This window comes from Leucopleurus acutus (assembly GCF_964270905.1).
Source record: "Leucopleurus acutus genome assembly, chromosome: X".
NCBI classification, from domain to species: domain Eukaryota; kingdom Metazoa; phylum Chordata; class Mammalia; order Artiodactyla; family Delphinidae; genus Leucopleurus; species Leucopleurus acutus.
Genome location: NC_139148.1, coordinates 27,129,682 through 27,145,264, shown reverse-complemented (window position 1 = coordinate 27,145,264; position 15,583 = coordinate 27,129,682). Strand labels below are relative to the sequence as shown.

The 15,583-nt window shown below is 38.9% G+C and overlaps 1 protein-coding gene across 2 annotated transcripts in view; it reads left to right on the top strand.

Moving 5' to 3' along the window:
* DMD (dystrophin) overlaps positions 1–15,583 on the top strand; it is a gene marked incomplete at its 5' end in the record, with an annotated part of 2,126,456 nt that overhangs the window by 1,759,417 nt on the left and 351,456 nt on the right. For both annotated transcript variants that reach the window (XM_082864911.1, XM_082864910.1), the window contains 2 exons: positions 5,360–5,480; positions 6,110–6,378. In XM_082864911.1, the coding sequence (XP_082721037.1) occupies positions 5,360–5,480; positions 6,110–6,378 (390 nt within the window). The remainder of the gene's footprint in view (positions 1–5,359; positions 5,481–6,109; positions 6,379–15,583) is intronic.

Below are 15,583 nucleotides of genomic sequence, written 5' to 3'. Positions count from 1 at the left end.
CTTAAAAAGGGAAGAAAGAACGTATGGGGGAAAAGATGGGTTTTAAAGAAAATAACGTCATCTGTTCAAAAGATTCAAGAAGTAAATATCTTAACATTTGAATATTGACATCGAATTAGGGTAAAGATGCACTCTGTATGTGTATGGGAGAAGGGCTTTATATCTGATAGCTTTTTCACATCAGCACATGAATGAACCAACCTATCTGATATAAAATATTAATTATAATCTATGAGGCCAAAATCAGTATTGTATATGAGTATGTATTTTCCCCAGTGTCATTCAAATAGACTTTTTTTGAGAAACAAGACACTTATCAAAGAGTTAAGGCTCTTGACGTTGAATGTTGTCATTGTTTAAAAATGGCTCCATTTTCCTTTTAAACCGCGGTGAAATGTTATAACATTCAGTGTATGGTAAGTTGATCAGATATTGAAAAATCTGTTTTTCATTATTTTAATGCAACATCTTCATGGGGTTTTTTATTGTTGTCTTGTTGTTATTATTTTTTACTACATAAGCCTCTCTCTTTTAAACTCCATGCTACAAGGACCAGCGATATCCATTGCCTACAACAGAGTCTGGTACATAGTGTAGGTGCTCAAAATTTATTACATGAATAAATGGAAGAGGACCTTTCATATAACCATGTTTAACATGACGTTCCTATTTATAGTTTTTTTCTCCCTTTTTTTCTGGGGTTTTTACAGTTGTTTTATGTGTGTGTTTAGTCTAAATCTTAAATTCTGAAGATACAGTCACTTAACCCTCTCTTCCATCTACTTTCTTTTCTTAATTTCTGGCAACGATGTGAAAATAATGGTGCTTATGTCTTTGTAACAACAGAACTTCCTTTGTCTTTTCTTTAGATTCATCTTAATCCTCAGTGACTCATATTTAAGAAATGAACTGTGCAGCTGTGGTGGAGCTAAGCCCTTGGCAACAACTCGAGGGGCAAACAAGTGGTCTCTCACAATGGATGGGTGGTCCTTAGCCTTGAATTATTTGCTGTTCGGTTTTAACAGTGGAATTGCATCATCAAACAGTGTCTTGAACTTTTTCGGTTTGATGGGACCTTTAAGATCCATTTCCTTATTTGACAGACTTTGCTCCAATAATTATCTCCACTTTCCCCCGAGGTCTTTAATATATTCTTCTCTGCTATGGTGACCAGCTGTCCTGGTTTGCCTGATGCTGTCCTGGTTTCAGCATTGAAAGTTCCGTGTCCTTAGTACCTGGCAAACAAGGATGGTTGGTTATCCATCTTTCAGTCTGTGTTCAAACCATTCCCATCCTAAAAAGAACGTATCTCTCTTTGCCTTGCGATCCTCTCTGTCCTGTCCTCCTCTTTTCCCTGAAATGTTATCATTTGAAATGCCTCCTCCTTCTCTCACTTACTCCTCAACTAAACCTGTTTCCAAGGCTACTGCCCTCCGCTGAAATGGCTCTCACCGAGTCTGATGAACACTTCTCAGTGCTCATCTTGCTTTACTTCACTTGCTTTACATGATTGGACACTCCTGGTCACTTTATTCCTCTCAAACTCTCACTCTCTCTTCATTACTTTTACATTCCTTATTTCCCCCAGTCTTCACACCTATCCAATCCTTTTCAGCCTTTCATTGGATCCAGTTCCTCTGTCTGCTCATTACATTTGTATCTGTGTTCTCCAGAATTTTCTTTTCCTCTCACTCCACTGAGCAATCTCATCTACTTACGTAATTTTAATCCTTGCCTGTATGCATAATCGTAGGCACTCAATGGATATTAGCGTAGTGAGTGAATGACTCCTACATCTCATTTCTTCTCCCTAAACATTGGATTCGAAACTTGTTTCCTGCTGGAAAGAATGTTACGTCTCCAAGCTGAGCATATCACATCTTCTTATTCTGTTCCCCATACAGACCCCCCTCATAGGAGCCTGGGATTTTAATATTCATCTTTATTAATTTTATGCTAAATGTGCACATGAGGTGTTCTGGATCAGAGACAGATCTCCTTGACTTACTCTACAGTAAATATCATCACTACCTTCCACCCTCTGTTCAAACCTTACCCCGAAGGAGACGTGGTGAGATCTGATGAAAATTTTCTCACATGAGTGGCTGGGTGGGTGCGCCATAGGAAAGTAACCAGGAAAAAATGATTTTTCTCTGCTTATAAAGGAGAAATAAGCAATTGTCGTCTTTGTCGTCTTCTCCCCCGAAAGGGTCTCCTTGGAAACGTGATGGGCCTGAGTCCCAACTCCAACTTCTCTAGGAGCCAGCTAGCCCCATGCATCTCAGGTTTTACAACCTAGAAATGTCTCCAGGGTCTTGGCTTTATATTTTCGAAATGTAAATACCTACAGAGATAGCTACTCCAGTCTTTCTGACAACTTGGAGCTTAACCTAGGAAACTACTCCGGGCTATAACCATTTGGCCCTCTGGATCAGAGAAATTAACTAGACAAATGACTACAGATCTAATTCCCACAGTATGGGAAGGTGTTCACGAGGCTAGAACTTTTTATAGGTGTACTGAGAAATCCAGGAGAGTTTATTTCCTCACTTTTAGTTTAATTGCACCCAGCGTTCACTCCTTTACTCAGCCTAGAAACTAGGAGTCATCCTTGCTCCTCCCCTTCTCTTCTCCAGCATCTGTTCGGTTACCAAATTCCCACATCTCTACTCTCTAAACATTTCCTTACTCTGTCTGTCTCTTTTTTTGCCCTGGTACCATTGCCCTGGTTCAGATCCTCATAATCTTTCGCTGAATTCTTGCAATTGCCTCCTATTTTCTCTGATTCCATTTCTGTCCTTCTCAAATACATACTCTGTACTAATGTCAGAGAAATCTATTTGAAACGCACACATGCCCATGCCACTCCCCTGCTTACATCCCTTCAAAGGCTCCTGATTACCTATGAGACAGCACCTAGACTTCTTAGCAGGGTATATATGGTCATAGGTTGAGGTTCAAATCCTGACTTAAAGGTCTAATACAGTTTAAGATAAGAACAGTACCCTGCTTCATCTCTGGATATGTCTTCTCCTTGTACTTTATCTTCTAGAAACACTAGCCTACTTGAGATAATTGCACATGCAGCACTGAATTAGCCCTCTGTCTTTGCACCTGCATTTTCGTCCTCTTCCTCTAACCTGCTTTTCCCTGGCTAACTCATCATGTTCATGCTTTAGAATTCTTCTTGAATACTATCTTCTCCAAGAAGCCTTTCCCAATTTCCTTTCCCATATTATGCAAGCCTCTAGCACTTTCCACATTGTGTTGAAATTATTTACATGTTCGACTCTTCCACTATTTACTATACGTTCCTACACAGGAAGGGCTGTTTTGCATTCAACTTTGCATTTCTGGTCTTTAGTCTAACCACTGACACATAGTAGTTCAATAAAGGGAGCCATTATTATTTTTATAATTAGTAATATCAGTATCAGCTTCCTATTGTCAAGTCCAAATGGAGAGACAAAGTAAAATAATAATTTCCTTGAAGCTAGAAAAATTAGGTGTTTGAAAAAATACAGGAATACAAGAAATGTATACACATATACATTCACGCGTGTGTGAGTGCACACGCACGGGCACAAACACAGAGATTACAAATGAAATATTAGAGGGAAAATCAGCCTTACATGTAAGCAAAGTAAATAGCCCACCTACTCTGTATGATTTCAAGGGTGCAAGAATATCCTACTATACAGAAATTACATCCCTATCCACAGGCTGAATCCTAACATTCCACTTAACGAATTTCATTATTTTGGCTCAAAAACCTTGCCTCTCTCTACTAAACTGTAAATAACTTGGAAGGTGAATCATTTTGCAAAGTATCAGACTCAGGATTCCTTTGAATGGTGAACACCATTAGGATTTTATTTATAAATGTGTCCTACATTCCACTTCTAGAGCACTCCTGTGACATGATAACATCTGAAGTTTAAAGGAGATACTGCTAAGTTTTCTCCCAGGAACAGAGCACGGTTTAAATTCAATAGGCCACATTACTAAAAATAGGATAGAATTGAAAAAAGATATGAATAATTAAGCCCTAGATCAGGGCAATTATTATTACTGTTGTTTTTGCACAGGTCTTTTAGCATTTATGTGATATTTAATACTTTAATTAACATCTTCCCTTCTGCGATTGCCGAATCTGGGTCAATAACTATCTTCAGTGGTTTCAGAATATCTGTTAATTTATCCTAGCCTCTCAGGATGTCTCACAACCCTTAGCACTTGGTTATATATGAACTTTATTGTTTTCTTTGTTTCTAGTGTGTTAGTTTTCTCCCTTCTTTTGGTTCAGAAACTTCTTGAAGGCAGAAAGTGTGCATTTTGCTTTTCTTTTAATCCCCTGTATTAAAGAAGATTACAGATTAGAGATTAAAATTGATAACTAATTTAGATGACCTCAAAACACCTGTTCTAGGCTCACTCTTTTATAGAAACTTGTTCCCACAATTTCTACCTTCAGTATACCTCAAAACATTTCTCCTGTTTTCAAAGAAGTCACAATGGAAAATGTAATGGGTATTTTTCAAAAGCGTTGAGTTTTTACTTAGTTTTTTATTAGTTTATTCATTATTAGTTTTTATCAGTTTACTATTAACACATCATTATGTTCATTGTCAGACATTTTGACAGAATTAACTGGTGATTATGAATTAGATCGGTTGTGTTCTTTTGGGTGTGTGTAAGTTTCATTAGCCCTGCTAGGCTCTTTTTTTTTTTTTTTTTTTTTTTTTTTTGGTCTTCATTGCTGCATGTGGGCTTTCTCTAGTTGTGGCGAGCAGGGGCTACCCTTCGTTGCGGTGCGTGGGGTTCTCATTGTGGTGGCTTCTCTTGTTGCAGAGCATGGGCTCTAGTCACGTGGGCTTCAGTAGTTGTGGCACATGGGCTCAGTAGTTGTGGCACACGGGCTTAGTTGCTCCGTGGCATGTGGGATCTTCCCGGACCAGAGCTCGAACCCGTGTCCCCTGCATTGGCAGGCAGATTCTTAACCATTGTGCCACTAGGGAAGCCCCCGCTAGGGTTTTGCAATATATATCTTGCAACTTTAGCTCCAGATTTCCAGTTTGGTATTCAAGTTATATAAATAAATCACTCATCTTAATTAAAGGACGTTAACATATCTTGAAAGCTCCCCTATCCTCTCCAGAATAGTTTTACAAACACAGTGTTTTCCTAATTAAAAGAAAGATCTGTCGAGCCTTCTCTATCATTTTATGACTGTCAGTTTATAAATAAAGGAGATAGAAATTGACCTGGGAATTTCGTAACCAAGTTCTGAGCACCCAGGATTAATTTTGAGAAGAATGCCACAAGCCACATAAGCATTTCTTTTCATCTCATTTCACAGGCCTTCAAGAGGGAATTGAAAACGAAAGAACCTGTAATCATGAGTACTCTCGAGACTGTACGAATATTTCTGACAGAGCAGCCTTTGGAAGGACTAGAGAAACTCTACCAGGGGCCCAGAGGTAATTGAATGTGGAACTGTAATAACATATTGATGGAAGGATCAGTGGTGACAGAGTGACCCATCCATTCTTGCTGGCAGTGTCTGGATAGCTCTCATCTTTTCTAGGTTAAATAGAATCAATTCAAATTAAACCTTGATGTTGAAAAAGAAAAAGGAATTATAAAGCAGCATGCATAAATCTGTTTGCACATTCATAAATAAACATTGAAAGAGATTAGCGATCAATTATTGAAACATTTAGAAAATAAGAAACAGAAGAGATAATCTGTGAGGAGGAAATTTATTGTCACAAAGACTGCAAGCTAATTTTCAATTTAAGAGCCTGCCTGAAGTAAATTAGAGCTTGTGGTGTGCATCCTAACGTTTTTCTACTCAGTAGCTTAAATGAATCTTGGATTATCTGATTGATATAAAGTAGAACAGATTCACTCAGGAAGACATGACTTCAGATGTGCTAAACTATATCAAAATGTATGCCACAGTATAAAAGAGCCATTAATCAGTAGGTTGGCCTCTTATTAAAGTGTACTCTTTCTTTTTTCCAGTGTGACCTTTTCAACAATGTTTTCTTTTTTTTTAAACACGAAAATGAATGTGGCCTAAAACCTTGTTGTCTTACCAATTTAGAGCTGCCTCCTGAGGAGAAAGCCCAGAATGTCACACGGCTCCTACGAAAGCAGGCTGAGGAGGTCAACACTGAGTGGGAAAAATTGAACCTGCACTCAGCTGACTGGCAGAGAAAAATAGATGAGGCCCTCGAAAGACTCCAGGAACTTCAGGAGGCAACGGATGAGCTGGAGCTCAAACTGCGCCAAGCCGAAGTGATCAAGGGATCGTGGCAGCCCGTGGGCGATCTCCTCATCGACTCCCTCCAAGATCACCTCGAGAAAGTCAAGGTACCATCTACTGCTTGGCTTCAGGGCCCTTTGAGAGATTCAAAACAGGTTCTAATCTGAACTCATTTGCAGTATTTTCTTCTCACCAAGTTAAAAATAGGGCCCTTAAACATTCGAAATCTTTCACAAATTCAAAGTCTTCTGGCACATGGTATTTCCTCTAAGAGAAGATAGTGATCTAATCATGTCTGTCTTCAGTAATACAAAATGAAATATTAAGTTACAGGGCAAAAAAATCATTTTGATTTTGCTATCAGGGAGTTAACTTAAGTGTACTAAAATTGTCTGATTTACATGTGCATGTGTGTGTGTATTTGTGGTTCTTAGTATCAGAGTAGGGAAAACTACAACATTTAATCAAGAGCCAGGAGTCCAGGTTTGGGCCTTTTTGCTAACTGAATTATGTGCCTTGGGTGAGTTACAGTACTGTGAGCTGAGACCAGTAATGCTGCCCTTCCCTGAGAAGGCAATGCGTATAATAGAATTTTGAGTTAGATTAGCCCACTGCAGATATTAGGAAATATCACTCTATATTTGCAATACTGTCCATGAGACCAAAATTAAATTCCTTTATGGCACAAAGATGATAAATGTATTTATAAAGAAAAAAATATACATATTTAGGAGTATCCTTTTGAAAACCAGCAACTTGAAACATCTTTTGTCTATCTATCTAGTGTCAAAACTAACCAAAGTCCTCCAAAATCCAAATGCAGAAGTGAAATCCTCACCTGCATTTGGCATGTTTACCAGCCCCCTCATTCAGGAACGTCTCTTCTCCCTTGGCTTTCATGACACTGTTTCATCCACACTCTTCTTCTTCCTTTATTTTCCTCAGTTCTGAAACTCTACCCCACCCTTCAGATGTTGGTACGCCCAAGTTTCTAACCTTAGCTCAGTTCCCTTTTTATTCTATAAATCCCTTAGCTCAGTTCTCTTCTTAAGGTATAAATGCTCCCAGTTTGAAATGGCATGGATGGTGACAAATCTAAATTCCCAGTCTGAATCTCTTTTCTGATCTGCTAACCCATATGCCATTAGGATTGAAATGCAACCGTTCTGACAGCAAGTCCATTTGTCCTCCTGTTTACCCATTCCCCTACCGATATCCCTTTTTACCTGCCCTTTCTTCTGCGTTTCCTATTTCAGTTACTGGGTCATAATCCAACAAGTTGCTCAGGCTAGAAACTTGAGATCCATCCTTAAATCCTTCTACATTTTCATTGACTGCACTTGATTGCTCATTTTGCCTCAGAATATCTCCTTCATATTTTCTTTCCTCTTTTCAACCAACGTCCTGTTCTAGTCCCCAGCACCTGTATAGAGTCAGGTTGTTTTATTATCCATCCTTAAATCCCATTCCCCAGTCAGTGCAGCTGGCATATCACAAACACTGCATTTTAAATATTTGGTTAGGGAATGAATGAATGAACCGTTTCTTTATTGATATTTCTGTATTTCCATTCTTTCCCAACTCTAATCCAAACTCTTTGCAGGAAGCTGCCTGCTTGACGACGAAGTCCAGTGAACGCAGAGGGCAGGTGGCCTGTTTCTTCCTAGCCCTGGCTTAAATTTCTGACTGTTGCTCCTGTCCTCTAGGCCATTCAGGACACACTGACCACACCCCCCTTTACACAAATATGCCATCTTTTTTCATAACTCTCTGCCTTTGCATATGTTCTTCTCTCTGCTTGGATCAGCCCACTTTATCTGCCTGGTGAACTTCCACTCAGCCCTCAAGGCCCAACTCAGAGGGCATCTGCCCTTAGAGTTTTCCCTGTCTTCCACCCCCAACTCCCGCCAAGCAGAAGGAACTGCCCTTCATTCAGTGCTTTCATAGGTCACCACACATGCTTACATTGTCACACTTAAACTTCACATATATTGTGGCAAGTCACTTCTGTATTTTTTTTTCCATAGAAAGTGAGGTTCCTAAGAGCAAGGATCATGCTGTACGTCTTTGAATTCACAGTTCCTAGCACAGTGCCAGCAACATATAAGGAATCCATTTCAGCTTCTTTTTATTCCTTCACTCAACAGTTGTTTGTGAGCTACTATAAAATGTGCTATACGTGTAGTTATAAATGAAACAGACTCGGTCTTTGTCCTCATGAAGCCTACAGTCTAGTGTTGAATTGAAAAGCTCTTCATTATAATAGTAGGTGAAGATTTAAAAGGAGATGAAAAATTTGACCATAACTTCCAAAATATCTTCACCGGCATTCTATGACCCCACGTCTAATACTTACAGCAATGGTTAACATTTCTGTGTACATAAAAATTAATGTTTTGAAATGTATTACCTATTTAGAATTAAAAATACTGAATTTTGTCCAAAAATATAGGAACTAAATTCTGAAAAATTTTCCCCCAAATGGCAGATAAAAGAATGTCCCAAAGGAAGTAAATTAGTTAATGAGTCAAGTGGCTGAATGTCTAGGCTTTAGAGCAGACATAAAGGCTGCATTCTGAGCCATATCTGTCACACAGGAGCATTAGCAGGATAATGAATATGGATGGAGACTGTATACAGCGTGACTTAATAACAAAAACTAACTAAAAGCAGAACAGCTCAAATATCAGCTGGTCCTTACCCAACCCTGTTTGCAGTCTTCTTTTCAGTTCCCCTCTCTCATCTGTTCTTGATCCTAAGACGAATTTCATTTCCCATATACCCTAATTGGTAAGACCTCATTCTGATCCCAATAATAACAAAACATGTATACATTAAACGTTTGTTTGAAAAGAGCTTATGGGGCTTCCCCGGTGGTCCAGTGGTTAAGACTCTGCCTTCCAGTGCACGGGGCACGGGTTCCATCCCTGGTCGGAGGCCTAAGATCCCACATACTGCGGGGTGCGACCAAAATTTAAAAAAAAAAAAAAAAAAGAATATGTGTGTACTGGTCATAATAGATTATTTTGGTTTCTGAACCAGTATTGTACAAATATTTTATGCATATCTTAAAACTATAGATTATATGAATTCATATGTATTTATTTCCCTTCAGTAGTTCCTCTTCATTTTGCAATGGGAATGAAAACCCCTCTTTTTTCTGTTGCATCTCAGTGGTACCAGATTTGAAACTCTGAAACTTTCGTGTTGGTGGTTTATAAGGAGTGAATTCTATTAACTAAAACTTACTTTGAAAAGAAGAAGAGTACCGAAAACCACTATTCCCATTTTTCTACTCAGCAGTTTAAGCCCTCAGAGGCTCCACGCTGTAGGGAACTCCAAACGGATAGCTAGGCAGGTAGCCAGAAGAATATTTTATATACCCGTCTCAGTTTGTTTTCATCACCCCAGTGACTGTCTCATAATATCCACCTCCATTCGGATCTCATTTGTTAACGAAGTTGTTATTTAAGTAACTGTGGAATGTGTGTTTCTGTGGGATTTAGCATTACCTCATTTCATTAGCAAATGCGGCTTTTGGGTTTGGAGAATGGATAAAACAACTAAGTCCTGGGACACTATGGATATGGCGTGATTACTAGTAATCATCTTTAGGACAGTGTACATAAATCAAGAGAAAGGAACATAATGTTAATATTGACTATTCAGCTCACTAAGAGAATCTCACCCTTCCAAATATAGCTTCATAGGAATAACCACTAGAATAAAATTTAAATTTTAAATGCCTCTTTATTTTTAAAATTCATGATTCATACTGCTTATCAAATATTTTAAGGGCAGAATCATGATTTCTCACTTTACTGGAAATAACACCAATGCTTATGTGACTATACAAATGTTCTTACTTTCCTTGTAGTAATGGGGAATGAGAATAACTCCTGGAATCACTAAGTGTTCTACATAGATCTATAAGTGGACCATATGTAGCTTTTAATAAAGTAGAACAACTTTTGCAACTAAAGTCTGCATATGACATTTTTGTTCTTAAGAACAATTCCTGTGTGAAAAAGTTCATGGGAGTTGTTGTTTTCCCCAGTTGTCTCTTTGTCCTAATCCACCATGGTTTTTTAACACAGATTGCTACATCATTCTTAAGCCGGAAACATTTCACTGCCCTTAGTTTGCCAGTTGACTTGAAACACAGTTTTTCACACACCATGATTAGGCTATCCCAGGCTGCCATCTTGGGATATGCAAATTTGTCACATCTATGTAGTTATGCATTTTACGTTTTTGTTTTGTTTTTTAATCAGACTTGCAACTTACATTTTTTACTATGAAAAGTCAAGGACAGGGACTCTGTGAGTTTTTCCTTAAAGTTCTTACAACAAAATATTTTAATTAGACCTTTTTGGAATTATAATTGAGAATAATGTAGTGGTGTGTGTAGTAGAAGAGGAACTATGATGATGAAGCCGCCATGCCATCCTGACTGACTTTATGTTCAAACGTTCACATCTAAAAATGTAAGAAGAGGGCTTCCCTGGTGGCGCAGTGGTTGAGAGTCCGCCTGCCGACGCAGGGGACGCAGGGGACGCGGGTTCGCGCCCCGGTCTGGGAAGGTCCCACATGCCGCGGAGCGGCTGGGCCCGTGAGCCATGGCCGCTGAGCCTGCGCGTCCGGAGCCTGTGCTCCGCAACGGGAGAGGCCACAGCAGTGAGAGGCCCGCGTACCGCCAAAAAAAATTTAAAATAAAAAAAAATAAAAATGTAAGAAGAAAACTGGCAAATGCTTCTCTTCAGACTACCTGTGGCTTGGTTTATCTGAGAAATTTGTCAAAGAAATGCTATCTCAGAATTTGACATTGAGAAAACCAAGTATGTTTCCTCCTGATAGGGAATGTGAAATGTGATGTAACATATTAGAATTTCATATCCACCTTCGGAAGCCGGAAGCTTTCAGCCATGTTCACGTAACTATATCTTCCCTTACTGTTTTTCTCATCTTAACCCTGGTTCTAATATGTTATTATTATTTTATCCATTTTGTTACATTTGTCATTTATGTGAGTTGACCTTAAATCCTTTCTTATATATGAGTTTTATAGAGAAAGTTCATAATCCTTTCTTACAGAGATAGGGGATGCATGGTCAGACAGAACCATCACAGAGCAGCCCTTAAAATGATTCAAAATACGTAAGCTCTCCCCACTCTGAATAAAGGATCGATATCTCCACAAGGAATAAGGTGTACTACCTGTAGTAGGAAAAGGAAAGCTTAGTAATATTTTGTTAATTGTTATTGGCTACAAATGAATTGCTCTGTGGAGGCTTTTGTTATCGTTTTTATACGAATGCTGTGTGTGCTATGTAAGCCTTTGATGGAGAAGAAAACGCAAACAAAAAAGATATAATCCTTTATAAATCTGGGTTAAAAATGGAACTGATGCCTGTCCTATGGAGTAACTAGGGTTTTGTCTAGTTTTCAAAGCACACAATTGTGATTTTTTAAAGCATAGGATTTGGCCTTTAATATCTGGGAATGTATCTATAAGAAGGCATATTATAGTAACTCTCACTTATATACTTCAAAAGTATAGTATTTATTTTTTAATAGAATGGTCATTGTTGGCCTAACTAGAGCTTAGAAACTAAAGTAGGAATTAATCATCTTAAATTTCCTAACCAAATTATTTGTCCGATGTAAAACTAAGTGTAAGTTAGCGTTGCCAGGAGAGCTTATTACTTAGTTGCCATGTATTCGCTCTCATTTCCTGCTTTGTTTATAAAGTTAAAGGCAAGTTACTTAGGGTAGCAATGTCAAATCACGTTCCTTACCCAAGGCATCTGACTTTAGAGAGTGCTGTGTGTGTTTTTAAAGCCCCTACCTCGATTTAGGCAAACAGAGCCTTCGTATACCATGCTATTCCCATCCTGCCTTTGAAACTTCTGAAAAGGCAGTGCAGAGTAATTGTTTCAGACATCTGATTAGCATACTTTGAAGTGCATATAAGTTCTTTTTCAGTTTCATTTGAACCCCAGCTGTCTTCACCGAAGTCTATAATCAATCTGAATTAAGTTGTCCTACTTCTCCTAATAAGTCTCTTATTAAGTTCTGCATCAGCCTCTTAGGGAGACTTAAAAGCTAATTCATGTAGAATTGCCATTTTCTACTAATTCATTTGTCAGCTCTCCAAATTCCAAGGAAAACAATTGCAAAGACTATTAATTTGGCTCTTCATAAACAACTTACGTAAGTGTAGTATACATTGGAACCAAGCAAATGATTTAAAACAGTGGGTAGGAGGAAATAAGTTGATGACATTCAACACTGCTTTCTTTTTGACTTTTTTTTTTTTTTGCGGTACGCGGGCCTCTCAGTGTTGTGGCCTCTCCCGTTGCGGGGCACAGGCTCCGGACGCGCAGGCTCAGCGGCCATGGCTCACGGGCCCAGCCGCTCCGCGGCATGTGGGACCTTCCCAGACCGGGGCACGAACCCGTGTCCCCTGCATCGGCAGGCGGCCTCTCAACCACTGCGTCACCAGGGAAGCCCTTTTTGACTGTTTTGAGATGCCCTCCACATTCAAAGCACAAAGCCATTTGTTTAATAAGAGAAACATCCTTCTGCTCTTACTTTCATAAATAAGATAATTACTGAGTGAACTTTGCTTAAAGGTAGGAAGAGGCTTTAGAATAGTAGGAAAACGCACATGTTCTTTTTATTACTGAACTTATTTTAATTTGGACTTCTTTGTATTCCTTTGATGGACTGTGATAAAAGAAGGAGCTAGAATTGGTTACCATTGTTACTGCATTAAATCAGAGTTGTACAGCTCTTCTTCCGGTCATGGAATATTTAGGAGAACATGGCTAATCAGAATGTTCAGCTAATGAGTTCGTCTGACATTATTCTACTAAAGAAATATTTAATTAGATAATAAAAATTCCTCCAGAGAATATCACCCTTCCTACTATTTGAAAACAACCGTGTCAAAAACTGATCCTTTAATACGCCAATCCTGTTTACTGTGGATTTATTCCAGAAGCTTTGTTTGTGGCTGGTAGTGATTATAAACAGTATTCCTCAAGCCTCTTGGGTAATAAAAGACTATTCAGAACAAAAACTTAAGTCATACAGTATCAGCATTAACAGATCTAAAAACTCAATCATTCATTCATCTATGATACGGTTAAAACCTGTACCCAGAGAAATCTGATCTTATTACAGAGTGTGAATATTTATTTCATGAATAAAATCGTATTGGGAGTTGCTATATTAATGGCATCTTAGTTTTCCTGAGAATATTATTATTTAGCACCAAGCTGAGAGAGCAAGAATTTGTATTGGCTTGCATGTATGGGTGTCTGTAACACATTAACTAGAAACAGTTTTAAAATGTGAGTTATTTAACTAAAATTCCATATTTCCTTAGAAGATGGGAGCACACAGTCAGTATGTATTTTTTTAATTCATCTTTATTGGAGTATAATTCCTTCACAGTGCTGTGTTAGTCTCTGTTGTACAGGACGTGGAAGCAACCTAAGTGTCCAGCAACAGATGAATGGATAAAGATGATGTGGCACATATATACAATGGAATATTACTCAGCCATAAGAAGAAACGAAATTGAGTTATTTGTAGTGAGGTGGATGGACCTAGAGTCTGTCCTACAGAGTGAAGTAAGTCAGAAAGAGAAAGACAAATATCATACATTAACGCATATATATGGAATCAGTATGTATTTTTATTCTCCTTTGACATGTACCAAAGTTGCAACAAGTTTAAACTTCACAATTATGTTACTCTCCTACCAGAAGCACAACAAGGAATGATTTAAGAACAAATAGCCCAAGGAGTGGGCGCCTATTGTGTTCCCGTCATACTTGACAATTACAATTTTTAGAATTACACAGCTAACATTGACACCAATATTATGCCTTATGCAATCTTACCTTAACTAAGTTAAGCCGTGGCTTTGAGTAGTTGTTCTTGGTTAACCAATTTTCTGAGTATTATGGGAACACATGTGCCTATGGTACTAATGTAACTCTTATTTTAATGGGTCCTGAGAAAAGTAAACTTTTTCAAAAAAGATCTTTCCATACTAAACTAATATTTTTAGTTATAGTTTACAACTACTCTGGATTTTTCTATCAACAGTACTTGTCAAAAGCAGTGCTTCTCAAACTTTTCTACTTCAGTTCTCTTAATGGCCAAGGAGATGAAGCTGGGCATCCTCCCCTTCCACCTGTTTACCTCCTTTTCCCACGAGCATGAGTTTTCTGTGATGTTTATTTTTTAAACCTCATTTCAATTTTGTAATCTTCTCCAAAATGGATTTGTTATGTTTTAATATAAAGATGTTTTTCTCCAACATATTAAGTAAAATGAATCCTCCAGTATATTCATCTATGGGTATGAAAGCATAATTTGAGAAGCATGATAGAAAAAATTGCCCAATTTGTGCTGGCTTCATCTTTTTCCAACAACTTCTTTCTTTTATGTGCACATACACAAAGAGTAGATCCTTGCCGTTTCAAATGTATCGCTCGCACTTTCATCTGATCATTGTGATTCAAAAGGTCCGTGACATGTAGCTCTTTGTGATTTTGAACATATATTCTTCGAGGCTTTTGTGCAGCAGTCACTTAACTAATGATTTAACTGGTGTTATAGGTCAGGTTCCCTGGAAGCAGACCCTGAGAACAGGGGTCTGGGTGCACAGGTAGACGGGCTGCTTTCAGGAGAAGCCTGTGTGGGAGTTACGGAAGCATAACAAGGAAGATGAACGAGTCGAGCAAGCATGCCATCTCAGGCAAAATGTAGCTTTGTGTCTTGATTCAAATGGAGAAAGCTCTGGAGTATGAACCACACAGCAGAGCTGGTCTTTTATACCCCAGCCAGTCATTGTATGCTAGTAAACATTTATCCGCTAGCTCTGAGGTGAACACTGATTTGTAGTGTTTTCCAATTGTCGTGGTGTAAATACCCCCACCGTGGCTGATTCAAGCTACCAACATGACCTCACCGAAGGCAGACTTGGGAAGAGACGCACACAATTGACTCTTGGGCTCTGCTCCAGCACACCACTGGCTGTGGCCCACCACTAGAGACATGAGTTACCTCCCAGGCCAGGAGTGTGTGTTACCTCCTGGGATAGGGGGCTCCTATCAGCAGAGATCGCCTCTCTGAAGAAGAAAAGCAGCTGTGAGACATTAGTAGGCGACCATCATAGCAGCTGGGGCATGGATGCGCAGGCCAGGAAAAGTGTTCCCTACAGCCAGTAAGCGAACCTAGTGCTCCCCTCAGTCTCCGTGTCTCAACGTGGCCCTTTCAATGCTGTTTTGTTCT